General features: G+C 46.9%; 10 protein-coding genes across 14 annotated transcripts in view; 6 read left to right on the plus strand and 4 right to left on the minus strand.

Annotated features, from left to right (window-relative positions):
- Nucleotides 1-24,000, plus strand: part of LOC125947942 (CCR4-NOT transcription complex subunit 6-like) — a 151,721-nt gene that overhangs the window by 414 nt on the left and 127,307 nt on the right. The window lies entirely within an intron of this gene.
- On the minus strand, nucleotides 173-3,718 carry LOC125947936 (protein RFT1 homolog). 4 transcript variants are annotated; one of them, XM_049673506.1, is made up of 5 exons: nucleotides 3,545-3,718; nucleotides 2,415-2,541; nucleotides 2,131-2,339; nucleotides 1,558-2,053; nucleotides 173-1,481 (listed from the first exon to the last, which is right to left on the minus strand). In XM_049673506.1, exons 2-5 carry the CDS (start codon nucleotides 2,472-2,474, stop codon nucleotides 546-548), a joined length of 1,701 nt encoding a protein of 566 aa, XP_049529463.1. In that variant the 5' UTR covers nucleotides 2,475-2,541; nucleotides 3,545-3,718; the 3' UTR covers nucleotides 173-545. The 4 variants fall into 4 exon arrangements, with proteins under 4 accessions (XP_049529463.1, XP_049529464.1, XP_049529461.1 ...); XM_049673507.1 differs by having other exon boundaries at nucleotides 3,537-3,718; XM_049673504.1 differs by having other exon boundaries at nucleotides 2,415-2,621; nucleotides 3,545-3,717.
- LOC125947979 (uncharacterized) lies at nucleotides 3,120-5,100 on the plus strand. The gene is made up of 3 exons (XM_049673594.1): nucleotides 3,120-3,396; nucleotides 3,775-4,332; nucleotides 4,405-5,100. The coding sequence occupies exons 1-3, from the start codon at nucleotides 3,280-3,282 to the stop codon at nucleotides 4,642-4,644; spliced, it is 915 nt and encodes a 304-aa protein (XP_049529551.1). The 5' UTR covers nucleotides 3,120-3,279; the 3' UTR covers nucleotides 4,645-5,100.
- Nucleotides 5,215-7,258, plus strand: LOC125947946 (zinc finger protein 610-like). Its single transcript, XM_049673553.1, has 4 exons — nucleotides 5,215-6,415; nucleotides 6,491-6,607; nucleotides 6,701-6,737; nucleotides 6,798-7,258. Exons 1-4 carry the CDS (start codon nucleotides 5,299-5,301, stop codon nucleotides 7,150-7,152), a joined length of 1,626 nt encoding a protein of 541 aa, XP_049529510.1. The 5' UTR covers nucleotides 5,215-5,298; the 3' UTR covers nucleotides 7,153-7,258.
- LOC125947954 (zinc finger protein ZPR1) lies at nucleotides 7,419-10,063 on the plus strand. The gene is made up of 2 exons (XM_049673564.1): nucleotides 7,419-7,666; nucleotides 7,796-10,063. Exons 1-2 carry the CDS (start codon nucleotides 7,556-7,558, stop codon nucleotides 9,113-9,115), a joined length of 1,431 nt encoding a protein of 476 aa, XP_049529521.1. The 5' UTR covers nucleotides 7,419-7,555; the 3' UTR covers nucleotides 9,116-10,063.
- LOC125948006 (dynein axonemal light chain 1) lies at nucleotides 9,206-9,870 on the minus strand. The gene is made up of 2 exons (XM_049673633.1): nucleotides 9,710-9,870; nucleotides 9,206-9,650 (listed from the first exon to the last, which is right to left on the minus strand). Exons 1-2 carry the CDS (start codon nucleotides 9,868-9,870, stop codon nucleotides 9,206-9,208), a joined length of 606 nt encoding a protein of 201 aa, XP_049529590.1.
- Nucleotides 10,121-11,732, minus strand: LOC125947966 (cleavage stimulation factor subunit 2-like). Of its 2 annotated transcripts, XM_049673579.1 has the most exons (3): nucleotides 11,702-11,732; nucleotides 11,354-11,642; nucleotides 10,121-11,277 (listed from the first exon to the last, which is right to left on the minus strand). In XM_049673579.1, exons 2-3 carry the CDS (start codon nucleotides 11,488-11,490, stop codon nucleotides 10,197-10,199), a joined length of 1,218 nt encoding a protein of 405 aa, XP_049529536.1. In that variant the 5' UTR covers nucleotides 11,491-11,642; nucleotides 11,702-11,732; the 3' UTR covers nucleotides 10,121-10,196. The 2 variants fall into 2 exon arrangements, with proteins under 2 accessions (XP_049529536.1, XP_049529535.1); XM_049673578.1 differs by lacking the exon at nucleotides 11,702-11,732 and having other exon boundaries at nucleotides 11,354-11,677.
- On the minus strand, nucleotides 12,011-14,121 carry LOC125947943 (probable tubulin polyglutamylase ttll-15). Its single transcript, XM_049673538.1, has 2 exons — nucleotides 13,927-14,121; nucleotides 12,011-13,859 (listed from the first exon to the last, which is right to left on the minus strand). The coding sequence occupies exons 1-2, from the start codon at nucleotides 13,957-13,959 to the stop codon at nucleotides 12,249-12,251; spliced, it is 1,644 nt and encodes a 547-aa protein (XP_049529495.1). The 5' UTR covers nucleotides 13,960-14,121; the 3' UTR covers nucleotides 12,011-12,248.
- On the plus strand, nucleotides 14,618-15,977 carry LOC125947987 (diphthine methyl ester synthase). Its single transcript, XM_049673603.1, has 3 exons — nucleotides 14,618-14,738; nucleotides 14,923-15,123; nucleotides 15,187-15,977. Exons 2-3 carry the CDS (start codon nucleotides 14,989-14,991, stop codon nucleotides 15,889-15,891), a joined length of 840 nt encoding a protein of 279 aa, XP_049529560.1. The 5' UTR covers nucleotides 14,618-14,738; nucleotides 14,923-14,988; the 3' UTR covers nucleotides 15,892-15,977.
- LOC125950255 (uncharacterized) lies at nucleotides 17,644-23,333 on the plus strand. Its single transcript, XM_049678066.1, has 4 exons — nucleotides 17,644-18,996; nucleotides 19,751-19,889; nucleotides 19,943-22,396; nucleotides 22,438-23,333. Exons 1-4 carry the CDS (start codon nucleotides 17,704-17,706, stop codon nucleotides 22,776-22,778), a joined length of 4,227 nt encoding a protein of 1,408 aa, XP_049534023.1. The 5' UTR covers nucleotides 17,644-17,703; the 3' UTR covers nucleotides 22,779-23,333.

The raw sequence follows: 24,000 nt of genomic DNA on the forward strand, positions 1-24,000 counted from the left end.
ATTCTAATAGGAAACACTCACTATAGAAAAGTCGATAAAAAGGAAAACACACAGTGAATTACACCAATAATTAAGTTACAATCCTAAAAATGGAAAACAAGGTGTCAATATGCTTCCATTTTCATGAAGAAATGTTCAACATCCGAAAACGAAGCGTTTCAGGCCAATTCCCTTTATTCACTTAACATAATATCACTCACTTTGATAACACTTCTTTCGGAAAGCTGCGTCTGAGTGCGTGCTTCTTTTATCTATGGCTACGTGGATGCGATATGTGGATTGTAGAATATATTCTACAAGTCTGTTTGCGTTTTTTCTTCATTCAAACAACATTCGTGCATAGTGGACGGTAGTAGAACAGGCAAGCAAACACAAACACAACAAATTATTGTCAGACCCGCTCAAAAGATTAAAAATCGCTTTCCCTTCCTCTATCTGTCTGCCATGTCGTGAAAAGCGCAGCATAAACGCGGGTTCTCTTTGGTACACTTGTGTTTTGCGTATCTTAGTAGTTTTGTGTTGTTGCTGCTTTAAGAACGTCACGTTTAACGTTCATCGGTGGATGGCGCGAGACTTTGCTTGCGCGCACGGTACCGCGCCATACCCGTTCGTAATAGTTGACGATTTTCAAAGCTCCACGCGGCAACAGAAGCAGCTGTGCAGAGCAGTCCAACCAGCAGATGCCACAAGATGGAGTGGCCGGCAAAGTACGCCTCGGACAGTTTGCACAGAACACCGCATACGCCCAATACGCTCAGGTAGAGTGGGCCAGGAAGAGATCGTAACAGTGGATTCGGTGCAACGTGTCGAAACTGCTTACCTACGTAAAACACACTGTAGCCGATACGGAAGCTCATGTTGCAGCAGTTGGCAAGGATGAATCCGACCGGTCCGAACCAGTTTGTCAACTGGTAGGACAGCAGCAAAAAGGTGACGGAAAAGAAGGCCATGTAGTAGTTGTACGTGTCAATCTGACGCGATGTGTTCGTTGCGAACATATAACCCTCGGTGATACCATTTAGGGCGAGCAGCACAATGGCAAGGCTGTGCCATCTGAGCAGCAGTTCCGGTAGTCCACCCTCCACGAAATCGGCACCACCGTACAACAGCAGCACTGGTCCGGCATAGCTTTGCGCAAACACAAACGCCAGCAACCCAATCGAAGTCACCGTTTTCGTCACGTATGCGAGCACATCCGATGCTTCCTGGACTGCACTTTGTCGTTGTTCCGCTAGTGGTGTGTCCCGGGAAATCGATTGCGTAAAGTAAAAGTAACTGCTATCTTCAATGGGCCGGAATATGAAACGGGCAGCTAGGCTACCCATATTGTTCACCACATCGTACGTGGCCTGCTCGCTGAACGTAAGCACGGGACTCACAGACATGACGTACTTCTCGCCCTCTGTCAGCACCTGCTTAAGGATGCCCTGCTTGGCGAAGCTCAGTACCAGCGTTTGAAGATCGGAATTAAACATAGAGCCCTGGAACGGTTAACGAAAGCATCGTATCGCGTTATCGGAGAAAAATTAAGGCAACGGAAAAAATCGAAAATCATACCGAGTTGGGTAACACTCCTGGAAGCATTTGACGAATGGAAACGAAGGGAAAGTCTTCCATATTCTCGTACCGCTGGCCGTACTTTTCTCGTAACACTCGTTTGTCGTCTACCTTCTTCAACTCGGCCCGATACTGCAGCAGGCGCGGTATGTAGAAATAGTAGAAAGCATAGTTTCCTACGATGATCGTGCAGGCACTGGTAATCTGCGCTATTCCAAACGCGTAGATGGTAATGTCCTTATTGAGCAGTACGATCGTGATGAAGATGAAGGAGCGTATACAGATGTGCCCGGTATCGAGGATGACCTTCAGCTTCACGAAGCAAAACACTTGCCCGACGAAGATGGGCGACTCAGCCGTCATTTCGATGATACAGGAGAAGGCGATTGCAAAACATCCAAACCGGTATTGTTCGGCGTACACCGAATCCACCGCCGAAAGCCAATGAAGCCATATGTACAGACATGGAATGGCAAGCGTCAAACAGACCGGAACACTGATGTAAAGAACGGGCGGCCGGAGAAGAGAATCGGTTAAGTGATGAGCGAATGATCTCGCTTCAATAGTTCTTACGTTATCCACAGCTGGTTGATGAGCTGTGCCCAGGTACACTGTTTGTTGTGCCGCGAGCTGAGTGCTGATCTTTGGATCGCCTCCTTCGATAGAAACAGCAGGGTGCTCTCCAGCAGCAGCAGGCGCACGTTGGTGATCCCTAGCACCTCACGGCCCACGTTTCGCACGATGAACGCATTGATCGCGAAGGTAATGCAGCGACAAACGATCTGAAATAACGGAGCAATCCGGGGTTAGCTGTTGCAACAATAACGCAGAACGGTGCGCGGGTATTTTTAACTCACCTGAAACACTATACTGAAGGACGCGTTCTGCAGGCTGCTAAGAAGTACATTACGCCCCATAATGTTCAACGGGAAAGGGTGCTAATTTCACTTTACACAGGACAAACACGAAACAAGCAAATCGACACTAAATGGAAGCATGCAAAGTTAGCACAACACAGCCGGGGAAAGAGGATTTCCTTTGGGAGACTCTGATTCACACAGTCCCTAGACAAATATGATTGCATATTACACATTGGATGCCGTTCAACTCATCACTCGCTCTCGTGGAGACACCGGGACGGGGAGGACGACGATGTTCTTACCGCAATTCAAAGGGGGACGAGTTGAGGCGCAACCTTGAGTAAAATCGCGTGGCCCTGCCAGCAGGATATTTTGTGTGTGTTTAATCAGCTGTTCCGGCGGGTTGGCGGGATGACAAACTGTGACGTTTCGGTTTGTGACGAACACGGCGTTCCGTGCTAGCGTATGGGATTTTGCCGCTCGTCATGATATTTGCGGAAATTAGAAAATCGACCGAAGATAGCCATTTTCCACAGATCAAGAAGTGATTTCCCTTGCGGGAACATTATTTTAAATTTAACAACTGCGTCGAATTGCGTTTTCACGGTTCTATTGTTTCGTCGTTACGAGGCTATATGGGGATCTAACTGTCAAACCCGTATGTGCCGAAGTCAACAAAAAAGTCCTCGTCTCTCGGCAGGATTTTCGTGATTGTGCCAGCTGGAGAAGCCGCTCCATAGTGTTCGTTTTTTGTTCTCCAAAAAATATCCGAACGTTCTAGGCCGTTTCGGAAACGCTGGGGATTCGCTGCAGCGTTGCGTAAAAACAAAAATTCGCAAACCACAGTCCTCAGCTGCAAAAGATGCCCGCCACCGTGGAGCATGTCTCGGCGGATAGCGATAAGCATAGTAGCGATGTAACGGCGGTCCTTTTCCACAACAATCACGTCTTCAGCGCTGGAGGTGATGGGGTAGTAAAGGTACGTAATGGCCAGTGTGTAGCCTGCTGTCCCATAAATGGAAACCGTTTTGCAGTGTCAGCAGAATGTGGCCACTAGAAAAAATATTCTAGAAGCTCCGGCCGTCGTTGTATGTTCTAATTTTAGTTCACTTGGCTTACAAACTCACACTCTGCTGCCACCGATGCCCGATCATCATCTAGTCCATGCAAAACGAGCAATCTGCATGACGAACAGATTTTCACGCTTGATGACACGCTTTTTGGCGATAAAGCTTATCAAACACAGTTTGTTTTATCTTTTGTTTTTACGCGTTGTCCCGGCTGGGCAGACGCATCCTCTGAATCACACAATGAATTCTCCTCAACCACTAATTGTCCCTTCGCTTTGGGTCCATAGGTGTGGAGTAAAGATCTGCAACTGATCAAACAGATAGTACCTCACGAGGCGTACATCTACTCGATGGTTGTAGATTCTACCGGCCGGATTTATACTAGTAGCTGCGATGGAACGATAAAATGTCTCACTAATCCGCTCACCGGTGATGAGTGTAAGGAATTGCTAAAGTGCAACGATGAGATCGAATGCTTGTTCGTCGATCGGAAGGACAATCTGTACAGTGGCGACGATAAGGGCATTATCACGCAGTGGATCGATCAAAGGATTAAGTACAAGTTCAATGTGGTCGAGCAGGTACGCTCTATGGCGGTGCAGAACAACATCATCTATTCAATTCGCGAAAACGATCTCACCGTCACGGAGATCATCGAGGGATCGGCGTCCGGTCGGTTTATGACGAAAGCTTCCATTCCCGGCAAGTGCCCGGTAAAACTGTGCGGCAGCTGCACGGAAGATGGTACGTACAACTACGCCGCCATCCTTACACGCGACGGGCTTGGAATTACGATGGTGAAGAATAGCCGCAAGGATCATTACCCAGTACTGTGGACAAAAGTGGTACGAGCATTGTAATCGTGTGATCCTTTTCTTTTTTTTGGACTTTTGCAAAACTATTTTCCATTTCCACAGAATGCCCATAGTATGATCATCAACACGATCGGAGCGTCCGAAGAGTTTCTCTACACGGCTGGCTACGGTGGAACGTTAAAGCAATGGACCGAGCTGGGTGGCAAGGAACCAACACTGGTCGCTGAACTAACCGTCGGCACACCTGATGTTTGCATAAACTCGTTAGCCATTGGTGCGAATAAGAATCAACTCTACGTTGGGTCCAGCGATGGAGCGGTACGGTTGGTAAAGTTCGGCTAACTAATCCGTACCCGGTCGCCGCGGATAGCTCGAAAACATGCAAAACAGACTAAGAAACAATGGAGTTATGTTGTTCGATTTTCGGTTCGATGGAGCGATTACGTGTGCCGTCATCGGATGATGTGGCGAGGTTCTGCGCAAAGTTGTTGATGGAGATGGCTTGCCCCGTAGTTTCTTCGCCTGTCGGATTCCTACCGAAATAGTTACTAACAGCTGTTACTGCGATTTTAACATAGCCTGCTGGGTGGCTCTTTAGTCGATCGTGATAGGCAGAAACAACCGTACCAATTAGTTATTGTCGCTTGTCGGAAACCAAAGCAAACTAAAAGAAGCAGAAGAAGATGAAAGGGGAAGCAAGGGAACGCTAGAGGCATATTGTGTACCAAAGTGGAATCGTTTCCTACGTATCGATATTTAAGTGAAATAAACGCAAACCATTTTGCCATTTTCGAAATATCCATCTTCGATAGCTAGCAGCTGCTCGCCATGTAAGAACCTTGTGTGTAACCGTGACCGCCATGTAAGAACCTTGACGTCCGCTTGCGCCAGCTTGTTGACAAAATATTCCGTGCCCCGGCCGCGACAACCTTTTAGCGTTCACTTTTTCGGTTTAATGATGTCTAGTAGTGGCTGCTTCCAGTGTTGCAAGTGAAAATGGATTCTCCTTACTGTCGTGTTTGCTTGGCACACAAACGCGCAAAGTTCGTTTCCATAAACGAATACATCAGGACAACAGAAACGCTGTATACGGTGCTTTACAGATTGTGCCCTACGGCATTTAAAGAGAAAGACAACGCTCGCTGGTCGGCTGTTGTGTGCATTCCGTGCAAAAGGCAGATTATAATAGCGCAAGACCTCTATGATTTGTCCATCAGAAGCACGGAGAGACTAGAACAGCTTGATTTGGCAGAGTCCAAGAAGCTAAAGAATGAAGACAGCAGTGAAGATGAATTTGATAAGTTTTTCTTTAACTCCCCGGAAGATGCTGCATCTTCCCTTCCTGCTGAGCATCCACTAGACGAACCAACGAACGATCTGAAGAAAAATGCAGCTACCGAAGAAGACGATGAATTTGACCCCGAATTTTTTGGTACATCGGAGGACGATTTAGTAGATCGTTCAAACGAAAACACAGCGGCAAAAGCGTGCCTGGGTTCTGTTGATATCGGCGAGGAATCGATTGCACTCGTAAACCTCGAATACTTATTAGGAGCAGCGAAACAGAAACCTACTACGAGCAGCACCATGGATTCATCTAGCGTCTTAGACTGTGCGATATCTGCAGTAGATGATAGTTTAAATTCATACAGCGACAACGAAACAAAATTACGAGATACGTCCTCAATCGGCCAAAATATTCCTTCATCTACAGTCGTTGAAAATACTGAGACAACAGATACTGCAGACGTTGAAATGTACTCTCCAGACGATACAGGATTTTCCTCTGAAGAATCAGAAGACGAAATAGCGAAAATATTTAAAGAAAAGACGTATCACTGCTGGGACCGCTGTGGAATGTTTTTCTACGACAAACCATCCTTTGATAATCATCTCATGGATCACAAGATGCGGCGAAGATGGTTTTGTAAATTTTGCTTCCAAGGCTTCGACAAGCAAGAAAAGCTGAGCGAACATTTACCCAGTCACGACGGTTCTCTACTATGTGCGATTTGCGGAGAAATTGCCGACTCACCAGAGCAGAACAATCATGATCACAGCAAGACAGGACCGTTTGACTGCCCGAAATGTCCACGGCGATTTGAAACACAGCGTGAGTACAGTGTGATTTTCTGTTTTCCCAACCGTTTACCTATTTACGTTCGTTACGGTTCATTACTTTCTGTAGATACATTCAGCAATCATTTGAAGAGACACGGCGCCAAGGAGTTTTGTTGCGAGGTGTGTGGCGTGTATCTATCTTCTCGTAAAAGATTGCTTAATCATAAAATGGCTAAACACAGTGGTAAATATGAAACTAGAAGTTCAACGCGTCATGCACAGTTCCAATATATTTCATTTTTTCATTCTACATTCATCGTTTCACTCGTGTGCGCAGGAGAGAAGCCGTTTAGTTGCGAAGTCTGTGGTCACAAGTAAGTTTTGTTTAATCTACAAGTGATTGCTATAAATACTAGATTTTATCTTGGTTTTAGGTTCGCTTTAAAGGATCGTATAAAATCTCACATGAAGACGCATACAGGCGAAAAACCTTATGGATGCATGTTTTGTGATCGACGATATGGTAGTTCTGGCGATTTGAAGGACCATTTACGGAAACATCTTGGAGAGAACATTTATCAGTGCGATCAGTGTGATGCCTCGTTTCGTTTAATTAAAGAACTTAAAAATCATTACGAGCAAACGCATTACCGAGATGATGCTGGTGCTTCTACTTCTGAACGACCGCCCGATTTTCGTTTCACTCTTAATTATTTAGTAAACATGCGTCGTCAAAAAGAACTTGATAAACTGTATACCACCGATACTAATTCTCCTCATCAAGAATAAATAACGAAGTTCAGTTTGGAGTCGTCTTCTGAAGCCCCATTTCCCGGTTTCTAGTTGCGTTACATCTAAAAAGATCATGCAATTTCCACTTGTGTTGTTTCAAAAACAAAAGGAATAAATATTTCTTTTTATTATGTACTCATAATCATCGATATTCCGATCTTCGCACGCTCGCAATGTTGCACGCAGGAATGTTGGATGCTCTCGTTTGAATTTCAATTTTGGCCCGAAAGAGGAGTCGGAGCTATCTGGGTAGCGATTCATCTCACACACACACTCACATGTTCGAATCCACGTTGTTTACATCAATCGGGCAGCGTTCAGCGTGCGGCGGATTATTCCAGAAATTTGCAGAACTTTTCGAAATCCTTGCCCAACCTGTGCGCCGACTGGCCCCACAAACATGGAGACAATAACCGAACAAAGTGCCGTTTTCCCAAAGCTGAACGTGGACGAGGAACCGGAGCTTGGAGCAACCGAGATCGAATCCATGTGCATGAGTTGTCAAGAGAACGTGAGTATGGTGGAGACCCGTTCCCCGGCTGACTCGCCGAAAAGTGTGGTTACTTACTGGCGAGGCCGGGTCGGCTTGTCCGAAGGCGGATAGATGTACTTAACGATCATTATGCGAACCATTTTCCAGGGCATTACGAGGCTGCTGCTGACGCAAATTCCGTTTTACAAGGAGGTGGTCATCATGTCGTTTTCCTGCGAGCACTGCGGATATGAAAACAACGAGATACAGCCGGGTGGCGAGATCGCCCAGAAGGGCATCAAGATTTGTACGCAGATAGCAACGGCTCGGGATCTTAATCGACGCGTGATCAAGTCCGACTTTTCCTGCGTACGGATAGAGCAACTCGATTTCGAGATTCCAGCCCAGTCCCAGAAGGGCGAGGTGACGACGGTTGAGGGTATAATCGATCGCGTGGTGCGAGGTCTGGAGCAAGATCAACCGGTTCGTCGGATACAGCATCCTGACGCGGCCTCGCAAATCGATGATTTTATCAGCAATCTGCAGTCACTGAAGGAGCTTAAGGAACCGTTCACTCTTACGATATCGGATATTTCTGGCAATAGCTTCGTGGAAAACCCAAACGCCCCGCAACCAGACCCGGCTACCACGATTACACACTTTCAGCGAACGAAGGAGGAAAACCATCTGCTCGGGATTTTCACGCACGATGAAGTGGCCGATAAGCCGGCGGTGGCTGGTGGTGATTCGAAGCTTGAACCTGTCCCCGAGGAGGTAGACAGTCTGTTGAAACCCATCCGGGAAGGTGCCTGGACTCTGGAGGAGTTGCAAGGAGAGGTGCTGCAGTTCAAGACACAGTGCCCCGAATGTTCGTCGGATTGTGACACCAACATGAAGGTGACCACGATACCGCATTTTAAGGAGGTCGTCATAATGGCCACGGTTTGCGACAATTGTGGTTTGCGTACGAACGAGGTGAAACCGGGTGGTGGTATCGAGGAACAGGGCGTCAAGATTGAGGTAACCGTTCGCGGTCGAATCGATTTTGCTCGCGACGTACTGAAATCCGAGTCGTGCAGCTTGCACATCCGCGAGCTGGAGTGTGAGGTGGGTGCGGGAGCACTCGGTGGTCGCTTCACTACGATCGAGGGATTGCTGACGGCGATGCGCGAACAGCTGGTGGAGAGTACGGGTATGTTTATGGACTCCAACGATGCTGAAACTCGCGATCGTATGGATACGTTTTTTGGACACCTGGATACCGCGATTGCGGGCAACAAGCAGTTGACGATCGTACTCGACGATCCGACTGGCAACAGCTACGTGCAGTCCCTGAGCGACGACGGTACGCCCGATGAAGCGCTCCGTATTATCCGATACCATCGTTCATTCGAACAGAACGAGGAGCTTGGGCTGAACGACATGAAAACGGAAAACTACGGCGAGGAAGCGCTCACCGAGGAGCATGCTGGTAAAGGAGACAGTTAATCATCTTCAAGATGATGGTACAAAATATACGTATGCTAAGCATTTTAATGTGAAAAAGCCTTACTCGACTAATGTGCTTTGTTCTCGCTATTACTTCTCTGGCACTCCTGCACCGGCCTGATTCGCGTTTTCTGTCTCCTCCCGGATAACCGTTTCTCCGTCTAGCTTTTTCAACGAAAGCAACCGCTTGCTCGCTTCTGCTCTCCAGATGCTTTCTTCCATTGATTCCACCAGCGGATTGCCGGCAAACAGTAGATCCTCCAGCATCGGCAGGTCGGCCAATCGGTTGAACTCTACCCAATCCTTAACGAGATTGTTGCTCATGTACAGCACCTTCAGACGCTTCAGCACGCTGATGCCTTTCAGCTTCTCGACCAGGTTGTAACTAATCCACAGCTCCTCGAGCGTATCACTGACTCCTTCAAGACCGGAAATGGCCTTGATGTAGTTACGGCCCAGCGATAGGACACGTAAATTTTTCATTCCACTTAAACCATAGATTTTGTCGATCATGTTCGTGGAAAGGGATAGTTTTCTGCAAAAGTGAAGAATTTTATTACTACATTACTTTCGTGGTAAGGGAAATTCACCTACTGGCATGCCGTTAGCGTGGAAAAGGTAGTGTCCATCTTTTCTATCGGTGGCCACTGAAAGCATAGGTCAATCTCTTTTTCGTCACAAGAGTTCGTTTTGGTGCGATCCTCGAGCCTTTTCAGAGCCTCTTTGATCGTGGTCGCTTTAGCCATGGTACCCATGATGAATAAAATAGAGTTACTAAATCTTTTACTGAGTAATTTTCCTTTCGAAAGCTAGATCCCACTAGCTAAGCAGAGCGAAAAAATCAAATCAACAAACTAGGGTTGCCAAGGAGATGATTGTTCTAGATTTTCTAGTTACTTTACTCTAGGTAAAATCGGGCGATGAAGGGCTCAAGATTTGATCATCGTTACTATAAAAATAGCGAAACATTACAATAAAATCAAATAAGAACGATATAACGGTTTTTTCATTAAATGTGTATTGTTATTTCATGCAATATTCTCATGACAGTGAAGTAAAACTGTTCGTGATGAGCTGAGGTTTATCTGATTTGTGTGCTGCGTACAATTTGCTCCTTCAAAACCAGAATGCTGTTACGCTGCTCTGGTGGCAGCAGATTGATTTGCTCATCGGACAGCTGCAACACCTGCATGATAAGTGCGGCCTTCTCCTGATCTGTAGCATCGCTCGGCAACGGATCCAAGTTCAATCCTGACGAAGCCGCTGACAGTGACGCCGCACTAGGACCTCCTCTACCGGTAGCCAACCCGGCGGATTGTGGTACTGTTGGGCCACCGGGTCCTCCAAAATGTGCGCCCGAATTTGCCCCAGCTAATCGAGGATCCTTGCCCATACGTGGATCGACCGGTCGTTGACGCGGATCACTCGGGAATGGACCGTTTTGTGGCATTGCTGGCGGACGTTGCGGTGCTGCGCCACCGGTACTGCCAGCAAACCGTGTACGTGGATCATAATCGTTCGCGTTTGACGAGGCTGGTTGGCGTCCCAATCGCGGATCAACATTCGGTAGTCTTGGGTCGACATTTGGCCGAAAATCGGCATTTCCATTGCCCCCGAACGGAGGCGCAAATTGACCCTGTGGGTTATTATTTGACATGCCGGGTTGGTTGGCCGATTGGAATGAATCGCCACCAAAATTGTTGCTCGAAGTGGACGATTGCCCCTTGACCAGGAAGGAGTAGGCAGCGGCCGGATCGATCGCCTTCGACAGCACCTGTACCTGCAGCAGCGCGTACGCAAGTTGTGGGTTCTGCATCAGCATATGGCGCGCCTCGAACGGGTTGTTTTGGATGAGTTGTTTCATCTGGAACATCAGTTCGTGTAGCCGTTCCGGTGGCATGCTGCTAACATGTTTAGTTATGACTTCGGGAGCGTGCTGCGGCGGACAGTGCTCCCCGTACGGGCTTTCTGCACGTGGCCCATGCAAAAGGGCAGCCATTTCCAAGCGCGACTTTTCGGTACACGCATTGTCGACTCTTAGCGGCCGTCCACCGAACACGTATCCGTTCAAATTTCGCATAGCGCTCAGTGCCGTCTCTTTGTCCTTGTACTCGCAGAACCCGTACCCCTTCGGTTTACCCGTTTCTCGATCATACACCAGCCTGAAAGAACGAGTAACGTTAGCATCTGGTCCAGTTTGGATCGGATGGAAGCGGTCGTGCCGGCCGGAACGCTTACTTCATCGACATCACCAAACCCACTTCACAGAATATTTCCTTCAGTGCCTCCTCCGTCGCATCATACGGAATGTTTCCGACGAACACGGAGCGCAAGGATTTGTCCATAATACCAGGATCATGATTGCGGTCACCCATTTTTCCCAGCAGCGGTTAATTTCCCGGAAAATTCACGCGTAAACAAACTTTACTAGGCGGGGCCAGATGAGCGCAATTTCCACGGTTTTCCACTATCTCGGCACTTTCCCAGTGGGAATGGCTGCGGTAGTTGCTAAAGATGCTAATTTGCTCTGAAATTGAGTGAAATTATTCCAAAATGTTCAGAATTTCGCTTTTTTCGCTTTTTTACCTCCAATCTCTAACCTCAAACCGTGAACCAAAACAACGACACAGGGTGTCACCGGGCCCATTTTTCGATTGGAATTTTTAATGAAAATTTTCCTTTTTTGGGCATAATGCTCATATTTACTTGCTATCGTTGTAATTATGGATGGTTTTTATTAGATAAACCCCATTTTTGTATCGAAATTTTAAAAAATCCGAAAACCAAACGGATTAGAACGCTTTCTTGCGAGAGAAAGGTAAAAGAGCGCTTGCCCGGCCATCTCTTGCGTTGTTTATAACGCAGCGGAGCATTCAAAGTCCAGTTTGTAAAGGGGTCATTTATTTTAGTTTTTTTTTATTAAAAATCGAACAACATTTACTATAAAACTTGGGACATTTGAAATCTTATGAACAACAAATGGGACTTAAGTTGATTAATAATAAGTTAAAACGTTTTTCCTCATTATTTGAGTTGGATGAAGATTCTTAAAATGTTTCAATAAAAAATGAATTCTAATTTATGTAATAAAAACCGTGAATGGTGAATCCATACTCCCGATAGATATTTCTCTCTAACAGTACGATTGATCCATTTTGCACTTTTCTTCGTACCAACGGGACATCAGCTGGTTTTTCGCCGACAGACCCTCAAAGTCCAGCTTTTGGCGGTCGATCTTTGGCACAGGGAAGATTCGCTTCATATCACCCCGTTCCATGTGCTCCCGGTACGCACGGTGGAGCTCGTATAGATCGTCACCTTCCAAGCACGTGCTGCAGAGCTGGCACTCGACCGGGGCACACGATTCCGTACACGGTAGGTCGGAGCAAACGTCGGCAGAGGCGGCCACGTTTTTGAGTGACGAAAGCATCGCTTCCGTTTCTAGCGAACGTTTGCGGAACGAATCACGACGTGTAGTGGAACCAACTCCAACCAATCGGAAAAGATTGTAGATCACCTGCTCATACAGTAGCTGGTTCGGTTTGAAATGGGCCGATGAAAGATTGGGACTCATGTTGGCCTCCATAAGGTACACCTTAAGTTTGTTATCGACAACCAGATCGAAGCGCATCATTTCGAAAAAGTTGCGCCGGCTAGCGTAACGCGGCAGGATCGCCGCCAACAGTGGCTCTTTCTTAAGTATCAACATCCGTATAGCGTCTTCCACTTGCTCCCAGATAACGGCAGGATCGCGACCGGTGCTGCGGATGTATGCATCAAACGCATCCTTCATACCAAATCCCAGCCTGGAGTAGTATTGCTTCAACGACGGCACTTCCCACGTAGGCAAATAATCATCTCCCACGATGTACTTATCGACGTTGGACGCGTTGAACGGGTAGTACGGCACGGGACAGTAGCGAAACAGAATATCGCCTTTGTAAATGTAAACCCGCAACGGATCGATCGAGGTAATCACCGTGTACACACCAATATCGAACTTATGCCCGTCCACCAGCAGCGGGTCATCTATAAACTCCTGGATGAATGTATCGTTATCGTTGAACACGATTTCATCCAGCGATCGGATCTGAATGTGCCGATGTTGGTTGTGTTTTTGGACAAATTTCTTCCCCGGATTAGCCGCGGCATACTCCCGGAATCGGCCTGCTTCGGCAGGAAGCTTAAATGCGGGCGCAATGTATGGTAACGAGGTTGTCGATAAATCCACTTTGTTGGTGATGTAACCTGAGCCGGGAAAATGGTTCACAAGTTGGTGTGGTCTCATCCGTTGCAGGTTTACCTTGCGAAACGGATAATCGTGAGCCCAGAGCAAATCCCAATCGTCCGTGTCGTTCGTCGTTTGTTCGATACCAAGTCGCTGCAGTACGTTGTGCACGTGAAGCAAATGACCACCGGTTGGATTTCGGCCGTAGATCCAATACTTTGGGTGCGGCTCAACGGTTTGTACACGTTTTTCGACAATTTGAACCTCCGGTTTGCATTGCTGAGTCGGTAATTGTAGTCGCAGCAATGATTTGAGCGAATCATTAGGCAAACACTGGACCAGCATCACAGCGGCAAGCGTAACACTGATGAACAGGATTTGGCCGGATTTGGTGCGCAGGTCGAACAAGCTTCCATTGGAGCTATCGATAGAGTTCGCATCGATGCCGCTAGCTGATGGTTGTTTCCCGGGCGAACTACGTGACTTTTCTGACAATTTCGTACCGGTAATGGGAGACTGAAAGACACATGATGTGGGGAAGAGGTGATTGATATTCTTGCTATTCCACTTCTCTGTGACCTACCTTTTTGGTGTCCTCTTTTCGTTTTTCGGTCATGATTAATGTGCGCAGCTCACTTACCGATAACGATATGATGCACACTGGCACATTTGTTTCTTCTTAGTTCGGTCTGTAAGCTAGAAGCATTGGTAGTAGATTTTATCATCTAAAAAAACTGAAAGAAACTAGATTTTCGGGTTCGTCGCTGCTTGTAGCCCAACTCCCTCGAGTTCGCTAACTCTAGCGCGCTTCAGATTCAACACAGCTTCAACGCCAGCTGATAATTCAGAGCTTCAACCCTGGACTCAGCATAAACAACAATGTTTTGATTTCGTAAAAACACGTGTTAAATTCGAGTTTCACGGTGAAAATGGGAAATTCTTAACATTTTTGGCCTATTTCGTGCACGATAAGAACAAATTAAAGTCGTATACAACTCCCTCCGTCGTTCCCGTTGGAAAAGAGGACCGAAAGACTTGGAGAATCGCAACCAAAGGCAATGCGAATAGATTCAGAAAAAGCCGGTTTGAAACCACGAGAAAGGATTTAAAATCCTTTTACAACGTTACAGAAACCAATCTACAATTAACTGTAGAGAACAGAGAAATCTGTGGCCGCGATACGGGTGTCTCGAAATAAAACCATCAGTAACAGGCAAGCATTGAGGTTCGTTATTCCGGAAGGAGCTGCTGCATTAACGATCGAACTCTTCTTCCAGGCATCACAGCAAGGTTTCCTGTAATAAAGATTACGGATAGCCGTGTTAGCTGCCAAAAAGAACGAACAGTTTGCATTTAATCGGACCCGATCATATCTGGAACATCCGTATCCACACAGTGAGTATCGGCCATAAGAGAAGTTGGACTCAGTGAAGCAATTGGAAGAGATGGATAGTTGGAAAACATCTGTGTGAGCAAACGGATGAAATGCATTCAGTGCTTCATTTTGTTCGTTGGATTCTTTTACTTTAAACCTTAAACATTTGTTAATTTCGATCAATTTCCCATTTTATAATTTCAGATTTTTGATACGCGTGTCAACTCTCTTCGAAGTTTGTAGAAACTCAAACAATTCATTGTTCGCATAATGTTTTATATCATTGGACTCGGTTTGGGGGATCCAGAAGATATTACGGTAAAGGGTCTAAATATTATCAAACAGTGTGAGCGCGTTTACTTGGAATCGTACACCTCAATTCTATGCTGTGGTCAGGAGAAATTGGTAGGAAAAATTATCCCCGAAGCTATTGTAGGATTGCACCTAATTGACAATTTTGGATTTCAGGAAGAATTCTATGGCCGTAAGCTAATACTAGCTGACCGGGAAATGGTCGAGCAGCGGGCGGACGAGATTCTGGAAGGTGCTGATAGTGGTGCAATTGCCTTCCTAGTGGTTGGTGATCCGTTCGGAGCAACCACACACACCGATCTACTGTTGAGGGCGAAGGAAAAAGGGATCGAAACGTCCGTCGTACACAATGCATCCATAATGAACGCGGTTGGCTGCTGTGGCCTGCAGCTGTACCACTTCGGTGAGACAGTATCCATTCCGTACTGGGATGATAACTGGAAACCGGATAGCTTCTACGAGAAAATTGCCGCCAACTTGAAACAGGGATTGCACACCCTTTGCCTGTTGGATATCAAGGTGAAGGAACCGACGCTAGAGTCGCTGATGAAGAAGAAGCGTGAGTACATGCCACCGAGGTTCATGTCGGTTAGCGAAGCGGCCGGACAGCTGCTGGAAATTGTGAAAAACAAAGCATCTGAGGTCGCGGAAGATACCGCCGCCACGCTAACAGAACAGTCCCTCGTTGTCGGACTTGCACGGGTGGGTCATGAAACGCAGAAAATTGTGGCCTGTACGTTACGCGAAATGAAAGACGTGGATCTGGGTGCACCGTTACACTCGCTTATCATAGCAAATGGTCGGTTGCATCCGCTTGAGACTGAGTTTTTGCAACAGTTTGGTGAACTTGGGAAATCTTAATTCATGGAATGTGAATGGCAGAAACCTATGGATATGCAATAAGAAAATAAAGCTTTAATATCATAAAATGAAGCTAAAAAGCGATTTTTCACATTAAGAATAGAATAATTTTGAATCATTTATAAATCTTCACAATCCCGTTTAGAGCCCTGGCCTCATAAATGCCTCGCCAATTGTTCTACAGACTGATAAGTTTCTTTGTCTGACTAAAGCATTAATAACAATAATTTTTGCTCGATACATCATGATGTCGGTGGTATGGAAATGGGTTTCGGCTCCCATCGAATTCCGCTTTCTTCTCATGACTCAGCAGGTGATTTCTCATTTCAGCAAATGGATCGGTTCCGACGAGACTAGTGGTTTAAGCCCGCATTTAACACCCAAAAAGAACAAAAGAACATTGCGGCTCTATTGAGATTTTATCGCCCAATAGCGCCACCACACGCAGGCCACGGGCATCCCGGCTCAGGTGATCACAGTTCAAGGGCAAAATGCTGTAAGTTCACAGGCGAGACGCTCAGGAACGCGCGGTGACTCATGTAATGTGCTGTAAATGGAAGCCCAAATTTAATGAGTTCAACGACTTTTGATTAGCGTTTGGCAGTGCCCCGAGTGTCCTTGAATTTGAATGCGTGATCCTCCTGCAGCACCCTGCCGTTATGAGAAGAGAAAGAAATATCATCTCTCACCTTCTCGGTTCCTTTGGTGTTCGATGTACGGACGGTTCTTATGTTGAAGCAGATAAAGAAAATGTTGTGATTGGGACTTTATTTGTCGGAACGGTTAGGCAGCTAACCGTTATCACGCATAATTTACGTATTAGCGCCGCCCCAAACTGTCTGCACCATCATCTTTAGCCGCCGTTTGGCAGTGTGCCAGGTCGGACATATTTTGGCATGGGCTTTGCGGTAAACTTGGCATGGAATACATTCCATCCAACTGGCCGGCCTTGCATGAAGGCCAAACCGTTTTTAACCAGGCCGTTACTGGTGGTTTATTAAAAAAAAAACCATCTCACTCAACGTGTACACGCCAAGATCCAACTCTTTTAAATTTTGTCAAAACAGTTTGGCAAAAGACACACTATTTTTACTATTTCCTGTCCGCCACAAGGATATATGTATTAACTAGACAATTATAACAATTTCTTTTCAAGGAAACGTTAACGAGAAAGACATTGAATCCACGCGTTAGGGGGTTAAACTTGAATTTAAATCCGGAGGATGTTGCGTTCGTGGGGGCGTTTCACTATGACCGTTGACCTCATATAATCGCTTTCGTCTAATTGTGTTAGTCTTCTTCGCATAAGAACCTCCCGCACCACGGTGGTGTTCTGTAGCGGAGTGACAACGCCGATTATACCCGATTTGTTGTCCTACCAGTGTTGCTAGGACGACGACGACGACGACCCCAACCTGTACCTCGCGCAAAGGGCGCGCCACAGGGTCTCCGGTTGATGCGTAGTACAGTGTATAGGTTGATTCGCATGCGGACCCGGGTATCGTGGCCCGTAACCTTGCGAACAAGTAGAGGCATTGCTGAAGTTGTTAGCAGCACTCAAACAATATCGATTGGTTTGGGTGTTTTCGTTGGGGTTCTCAGCCCTCCCCGGTTGGCTGAAGGACAGTGATATAGGCTACAAGGTGTCTGGATTACGAGCGAGGTCCGTATTCGTTCGGTTACTGGCTTACGTAGCAGTCGTTACATCGGTCGCCGGAGGTCCCACTGGCCTTTCAACATCCGTTTACCGTGTATTGTGTAGTGGACATCAAATAATTCACATCTAACACTCAACCCGCTACAGAAGTGACAATGCCGATATCTGCCCCTAAAATCCCGGACGGTTTACCCGAGCTGATGCGTGGGTTAGCCAAGAGTGTGATCAAGGAAAACCCGGAAAATCTCTACCTGCACGCGGCGGAGTACTTTGAGAATTTGATTCGCGAACGTGATGGAACGCTGGAACGGGGCTACCAGGGTTTTAACGCATACCAAGTGTATGCGGACTATAAGGAAAAAACGCGCGAGAAGTTGGGACTAGCGCCCGGGAAGCAGTCCTCGGTTAGTGATGAAGGTGATGGTGATGCAGATGATACGGGCAGCGGTGAGAGTGCTTCGAAGACACGTGGACGTACCAGGCGCCGTCGAACGCGTAAGCCATCGTCAGCGGAAAAGGAAAACCCTGTGACGGAGGTACAAAGCGCTACTATCCCCCGGCGCGAGGGGGAGACCGAGCGGGTTTCACGTAGAAAAAGTTCCGAGCTTTCCGAAGATGCGGCGCCAGTGTCGGTTGTGGAAGAGGAGGTGGTCAAAGTGCATTACAATCCGCCAGAGGCACAACCGACGGCTAGGGTCGTTAGTGCACAATCCGTAGAGGCCGAACAGGCCGTGCTGACCGTTCTGGATGATGAGCAAATGCTGGATTCGGACGGTCTTAGTAAGGAAACGGAGGAGGACGAGCCGATGGAGAGCGTTGATGATGTTGGCACGGCTCCCAGCACGGCCGATGTTACCGAGACCGAAGCATCCGTCGTAGTTGATAATGTGCCATTGCAGGATTTGGAAACGTGCTTCATGCATGCGAATGTCGATCATTTATTGGAAAAACATTCCGAAGAAGCAGCGGTAGAAGATTTGAAGGTAGACGAATCTGTTGTAAAGGATACAAGCAAGGAAAGCGCAATAGCGACTGACCTTGATGCGATGTCAACCCTTAAGCAGGAGGATGATGAGTCTAAAGACGTTGCTACAGAAGAGGCAGAGAAAGAGGGTACTGACGAAGTCGGTATGATGCAAATGGACGGCGGTACAGGCGGTGAGAAAATCTTTATTTCGAACGATGGTGTCATCGCTGAGCCATCCGTTGGCGATCAGCAAACTACCGATCATCCCGCGAATACCGAAGCACCAGAAAATCGTCCGCAATCTGCCGGAAAAGCGGCGGAAAGCGTTCCTTCTGGCAGCGATGAGATCGTCTCAGATGCAGCAGAGGCTAATTTACTGCAAAAAGATTATGCTACGCCGGTTGAAGTTGAGCAGAAAGAGCAAAATGATGAAACCAAAAAAGCAAACTCCGAAGATGCTAAAGATAATGCTGCTAGTGATGTAATAGTGTCGCAAACAGAACCAATGCCAGTGGCTGAACCAACCGATAAAATAGCATCCAGGTTCGGCGAGGATGATGCTGATGAGGCGCTCGATGAGAATGCAATTGATGAAGTAGACGATTCTAGGAAAAAATCTGTTGAAGAAATAGCTCCAGAAATGAGTTCTAAATCGGAAAGTCAGGCCGACACGTTACCAGTTAATGATTTAAATTCAAATGACAAGAAATCGGATTCAAAGGACGAGACTCCTCCATCTTCTGTTCCGCAAAATTTAGTTGAAGCTTTGTCACGCACGAATAGTAAAGAAGAAAAGAACGAAGCGAAGATAGGCTCTCTAGAGTCGGACGAAAAGCTACCAGAAGAATCACCGATAGCAACTGATGAAACTCCTAACGCTAGTACTGCTCAGCCGACAGATAATTTGGAAATTTCTGAAATTAAGAAAGAAGTTGTCTCTCCAGATGACGCAGAAGCTACGGCGGTTCCCTCGACAGAATCGTTGGAAGCGGCCAGAGAGCAGAACAATACAGAAGAAGATATTCAGAATGTTCCACAAGGAAACATTGCTGATTATACTGAAAATACTGCCGAAAACAAAAACGACGTGAAAGGAAAAGAGGTGTCGGAAGAATTCAATTCTCCAATCGATGGTGTGCAGAATGCAGAAGAGACAGTGGCAGCTAATGTTGCGAGGCAATATTCTGAACCTGAAAATAATGAAGTGCCGGTCTCTACGTCTGATATTGAACCAGCTGACGGAGAATCTATCCTGGAACCAGCAAGCGGAAATTCTAACATTCAACCAGCTAACGAAGAATCACCTAACCCTGAACCAGCTAGTGAAGAATCAGCTAATCCTGATAAGACGAACGATCGCATCAGTTCAGCAAAGTCAGTGTCTCAAGATTCCGCTGAGTTGAAAGCCACTGAACCCATTCCAAAAGGAAGCACCGAAAAGGAAGGTGTCACGATACCTACTGAAGCCGAGGAACAGCTAAAGAGTGAGGCAACAAACATTGACGAACCAAATGAAAGTCCTTTGCTAGAGGAAGTGGAATCAACGAATGAGCCAAAGGTTGAGCAATTCACGTCCGGTGAACCTGCAAATGACGAATCGACAAAAGGAGATGATGAGAAACTAGCACAAGAATCATCCCAAGAAGAAGATGTCATTAAGGAAAAGCCGAAGGAGCAGATTCAACAGAGCGATGGTACAGATACGTCCGGTACTGCTGCGACGAAAGTCGTAAATGAATCGATTGAAACGGAGATATCCTCACAACCCACAATTCCAGACCAATCTGTAACTGAGCCATCTGGTACAAATGATGAAGAAAAATCGAATGAGCAGCCTCCGGAAATTACCGCTGCTGCTGAAATAGCACAAAAGGGTAACATTGCAGATGTCAAAGATGAATCTGAATTACCTGAGGTACTAAATTTAGGATGCTCAGATGAACAGAAACCTGCAGAACTGAATGATCAAACCGTAGACATTGCAAACACTGAGGAAAAGAAAAACATTGAAGCATCAACAGAACCCGCATCGATCGATGTGAGTGTGCCTGCTAATTCGTCTCAAATAGAGGACATAAAAAACGATTCGATTAATGAGGACAACGCACAGCAACCGTCCGATGATGCCCCTATCGATGGTGAAAAGATTTCCGATAATGATGAAAAGATTTCCTCGCAGGAGGTAGTAGATGATCCTCCGGGGCCATCTCCTGAAGAAGTGATGGAAGAACCGTGCATCAAGCGTCAAATTTCACCTTCGAATTCCACTCGCCCGGAACCCGTGGAAGAGATCATTGAGAAGAAGCAAGATCAGGAGCTGGAGGAGATAAAGAAGGTAGATCTCAGCCAGCTGAGTAAAGATTCAGCCGAAGCGTTGTTTTACAGTCTCAAGAAAAGCGCTCTGGAGAATCAGGAAGAAAAAGACGGTTCTGTCGATGATGCTTCGAACAATGAGGAAAATACTGCTGCTGCTGCTGCTGCTAAGGACGATGATGATGATGATAAAGATGTGGTCGTGGCAGAGGAACCACAACCGATGGAAGCAACAACCGATGATGGTACCAAGCGTACATTTACCGATGATTTTTTAGACGAAGCCCCCATCACTGAAGCTGACCCAGAGCTTAAGGTGGCGTCCAGTGATGGGGTAGCAGTGAAGGATGCTGCGGAACCACTCGAGGCTCAGACGTCATTGGAGGCAAGTGAGAAAGACGACGCCTTTAACCCGATGGTTATGGTATCGATGCGCTCAAAACAGTTCCAAGAGCAGCTGCACGAGAGAGAGGGTAGGTTGGCGAATGAGAGTGAAGGTGTTAATCCGGAGAACGTTAACACCAAGCGGCCACTTATGCGACGATGCATGACCGAGATGGCTGATTTGCAGCGATTCGAAGATACGGCGCAGGATGACGAAACGACGGACGGGACGAGCTATGTAGAGGAAGAGGATCAGTTCGATGGTTACTACATCGGCCACATTAAGAACAAAATTCTGGCCTCATCGGTATCGGTGGCCGATTCGGATTGTTTCGATCCGACACGCTCACCACAGGAGCCCGCGAACGATGAAACCGAGGTTCGTACGGCTCTGGAAACGATTGCGTCGACCGATACCGAATCAACGATTGCATCGCAGGCCACCATACAGCAGGCCGGAAGCAAGCGGAGCTACCTGCGGAAACACTCCCAGAACACGTCCTCCAACATACCGTACGCTTCGTTTGGGAACGCAGCCATCGACCAGTCGCTGGATGATTTTATTGAGCGCGAGGAACAGAATAAGCAGGACGAAGCGTTCGCCGAAGCGGCCACCAAGATACAGCGGTCATATCGGACGCATAAGAAGCGATTACTGCGGGACTATCACAGCACGATGCGCACCTTCACCGAGGATCAATCGGCAGAAAGTGGCGAAGAGTACAACAACAGTGCAACCAACGTAATCCAGATCAAGCTAGACCAGAAGCGGGACCCTGCCGCTGGCAGCTCTGGCCTTGGAACGGTGGCGGATGGCGGTGAGGAGAGTGATTCCAACAACGCTAGCCTGCACGTTCCGCTCGGAACCGGTGGTCGGCGTCCTATGTACAGCTTGAACATTGACGATTATGATACGGTGGCACGGCGCATGACATTGACACGTGGCGTGGCCATGCAGCGAAACTCGACGCCCGATGATGATTCCGGCAAATCAACCAACGCATCCACGGACCGCAAACCATCGTTGGCCGATGGGGATGGTAAGGTACTGGTACCTCCACAACCAGTGTCCGAGATTCAGGAGGATGCGCCAGTCGTGGCACCAGAAGCTGAACGATCTGGAAGCGATGAACGGGAGCACAACGACAATGACAACGGCAACAACATCTCCCAATCTCAACCAAGTTAGTAGGGAACTGCAGGCCAGTTCGGCTGATTGATTATGGCGCCAGCCGCGATGGGCAGTATCTTAGTGTTTCTTGTTTTGCTTGTGCCTTGGCGGACCCATTTCTTGCAGCACCGGATGAACCAAGGACACAGAATCGGGAACTTAGTACCGCAGTACCGAAGCCCATCCGAATGCAAGCCAGCGAAACCCTCAGCAGCCATGGTGTAGCACCACTAGATGTTAAAAATTTGTTGCTCTTTGAACGTCGCCGTACTATGCCGGTTTCGTCCGTCATCCGGCTGGTTGATTCATCCGCATCCGTCATCCGGCTGGTACCGAAACACATGCGTAAGCGTATCAGCAGTGCCGGTATGATGAGCGATGGTAAACGGAAATAAGAAGGGCATCGGGCATCATAGGAACCCATTCCGGTCCTGATTTTCAGTTTCAGGTGTCATCAGAGACAACCGTTGAGTGAATGCAGTATTCAAGTGTTATAGTGCTAGACGCGCGTGCATGCTCTCGATCGTAGTGTATTGTTTCAACACCGTTAGGAATGGCTATTAAAAATATACCTTATCGCTATCTAGCTAATGTCATGTTTAGCACCTTACCAAATGCAAATGCGTTTCTTTATTTTTGCCATACAACTGGTTGGTACCCGTCGGTCCGCTGGTCATTTTTCGCCTGCCTTCAACTGAATCCGCTCTAGCACCAGTGCACCGATTATACAATGTACATTACAATGATGTTAGTATAGCGCTTCCGCTTAACAACATACTGCTACGCTGCATGACACCCGTGGAAAACAGTGCGATCGCTTCCGCCGTGCTACTGGTTGCTCCGTTGGTTGCTTCAATACTCAATGGTTGCTTGCATTGTTGGAACGTTGCTTATAATAGACATTGTTTTGGGCGAATGGTGCCCCTTTAGTATACATTTCTAATAGACTACAGAACTGGTGTTAGTAATTGGAAGTGTTTGTTCCATCGATCGATCGATTCACATAATCAAATTAAAGTTACATTTTCAATTTTAATCATATTAGTCGATCAACGAGATCGTGTTTCGAAGTTTCTATTAAAATTTTAATAATGTCTTTAAAAGTTGTGCGGTGCAGCTTTTCCTATGAATTAATTGTAAATGAGACTGCTACGCTACTTAAAGAAATTACAAAGTATTATAATTTTTCTGTTCGAATAGTTTCATTCCGTATACAGATCACAGAGAAAGGTTAATTCGGAAATTAAAGAAAACCAACCATTGCCAACCATTCGCGGCTACGCAATTCACCTTGGCCGCGATGCTGATACTGCAGCCCAATGACCAATGGTCGGTAGTAATCTTTTATTCGTGAGGTTCAGCCGCGACAGCACTGCTGATGGGGTTGTCATTATGGTTTTATCATCAACCTAAATTTGTCACGTCCGCTTATCATTTTTTTAGGTCGAATATTTGTTTGGTTAAGCTCTTACAGCTCTTTATATACACACACAAACATCACTGATAATGGAGCTTACAGCTATAACCAACACGGTAATGATGTTTTAAGACCTTAGATAATATCGTTGCATATGTGCAGGAATATTTTCAACCGTTCCCCCTTTGTTAACCTTGACA

Source organism: Anopheles darlingi, chromosome 2, assembly GCF_943734745.1.
Source record: "Anopheles darlingi chromosome 2, idAnoDarlMG_H_01, whole genome shotgun sequence".
NCBI lineage: Eukaryota > Metazoa > Arthropoda > Insecta > Diptera > Culicidae > Anopheles > Anopheles darlingi.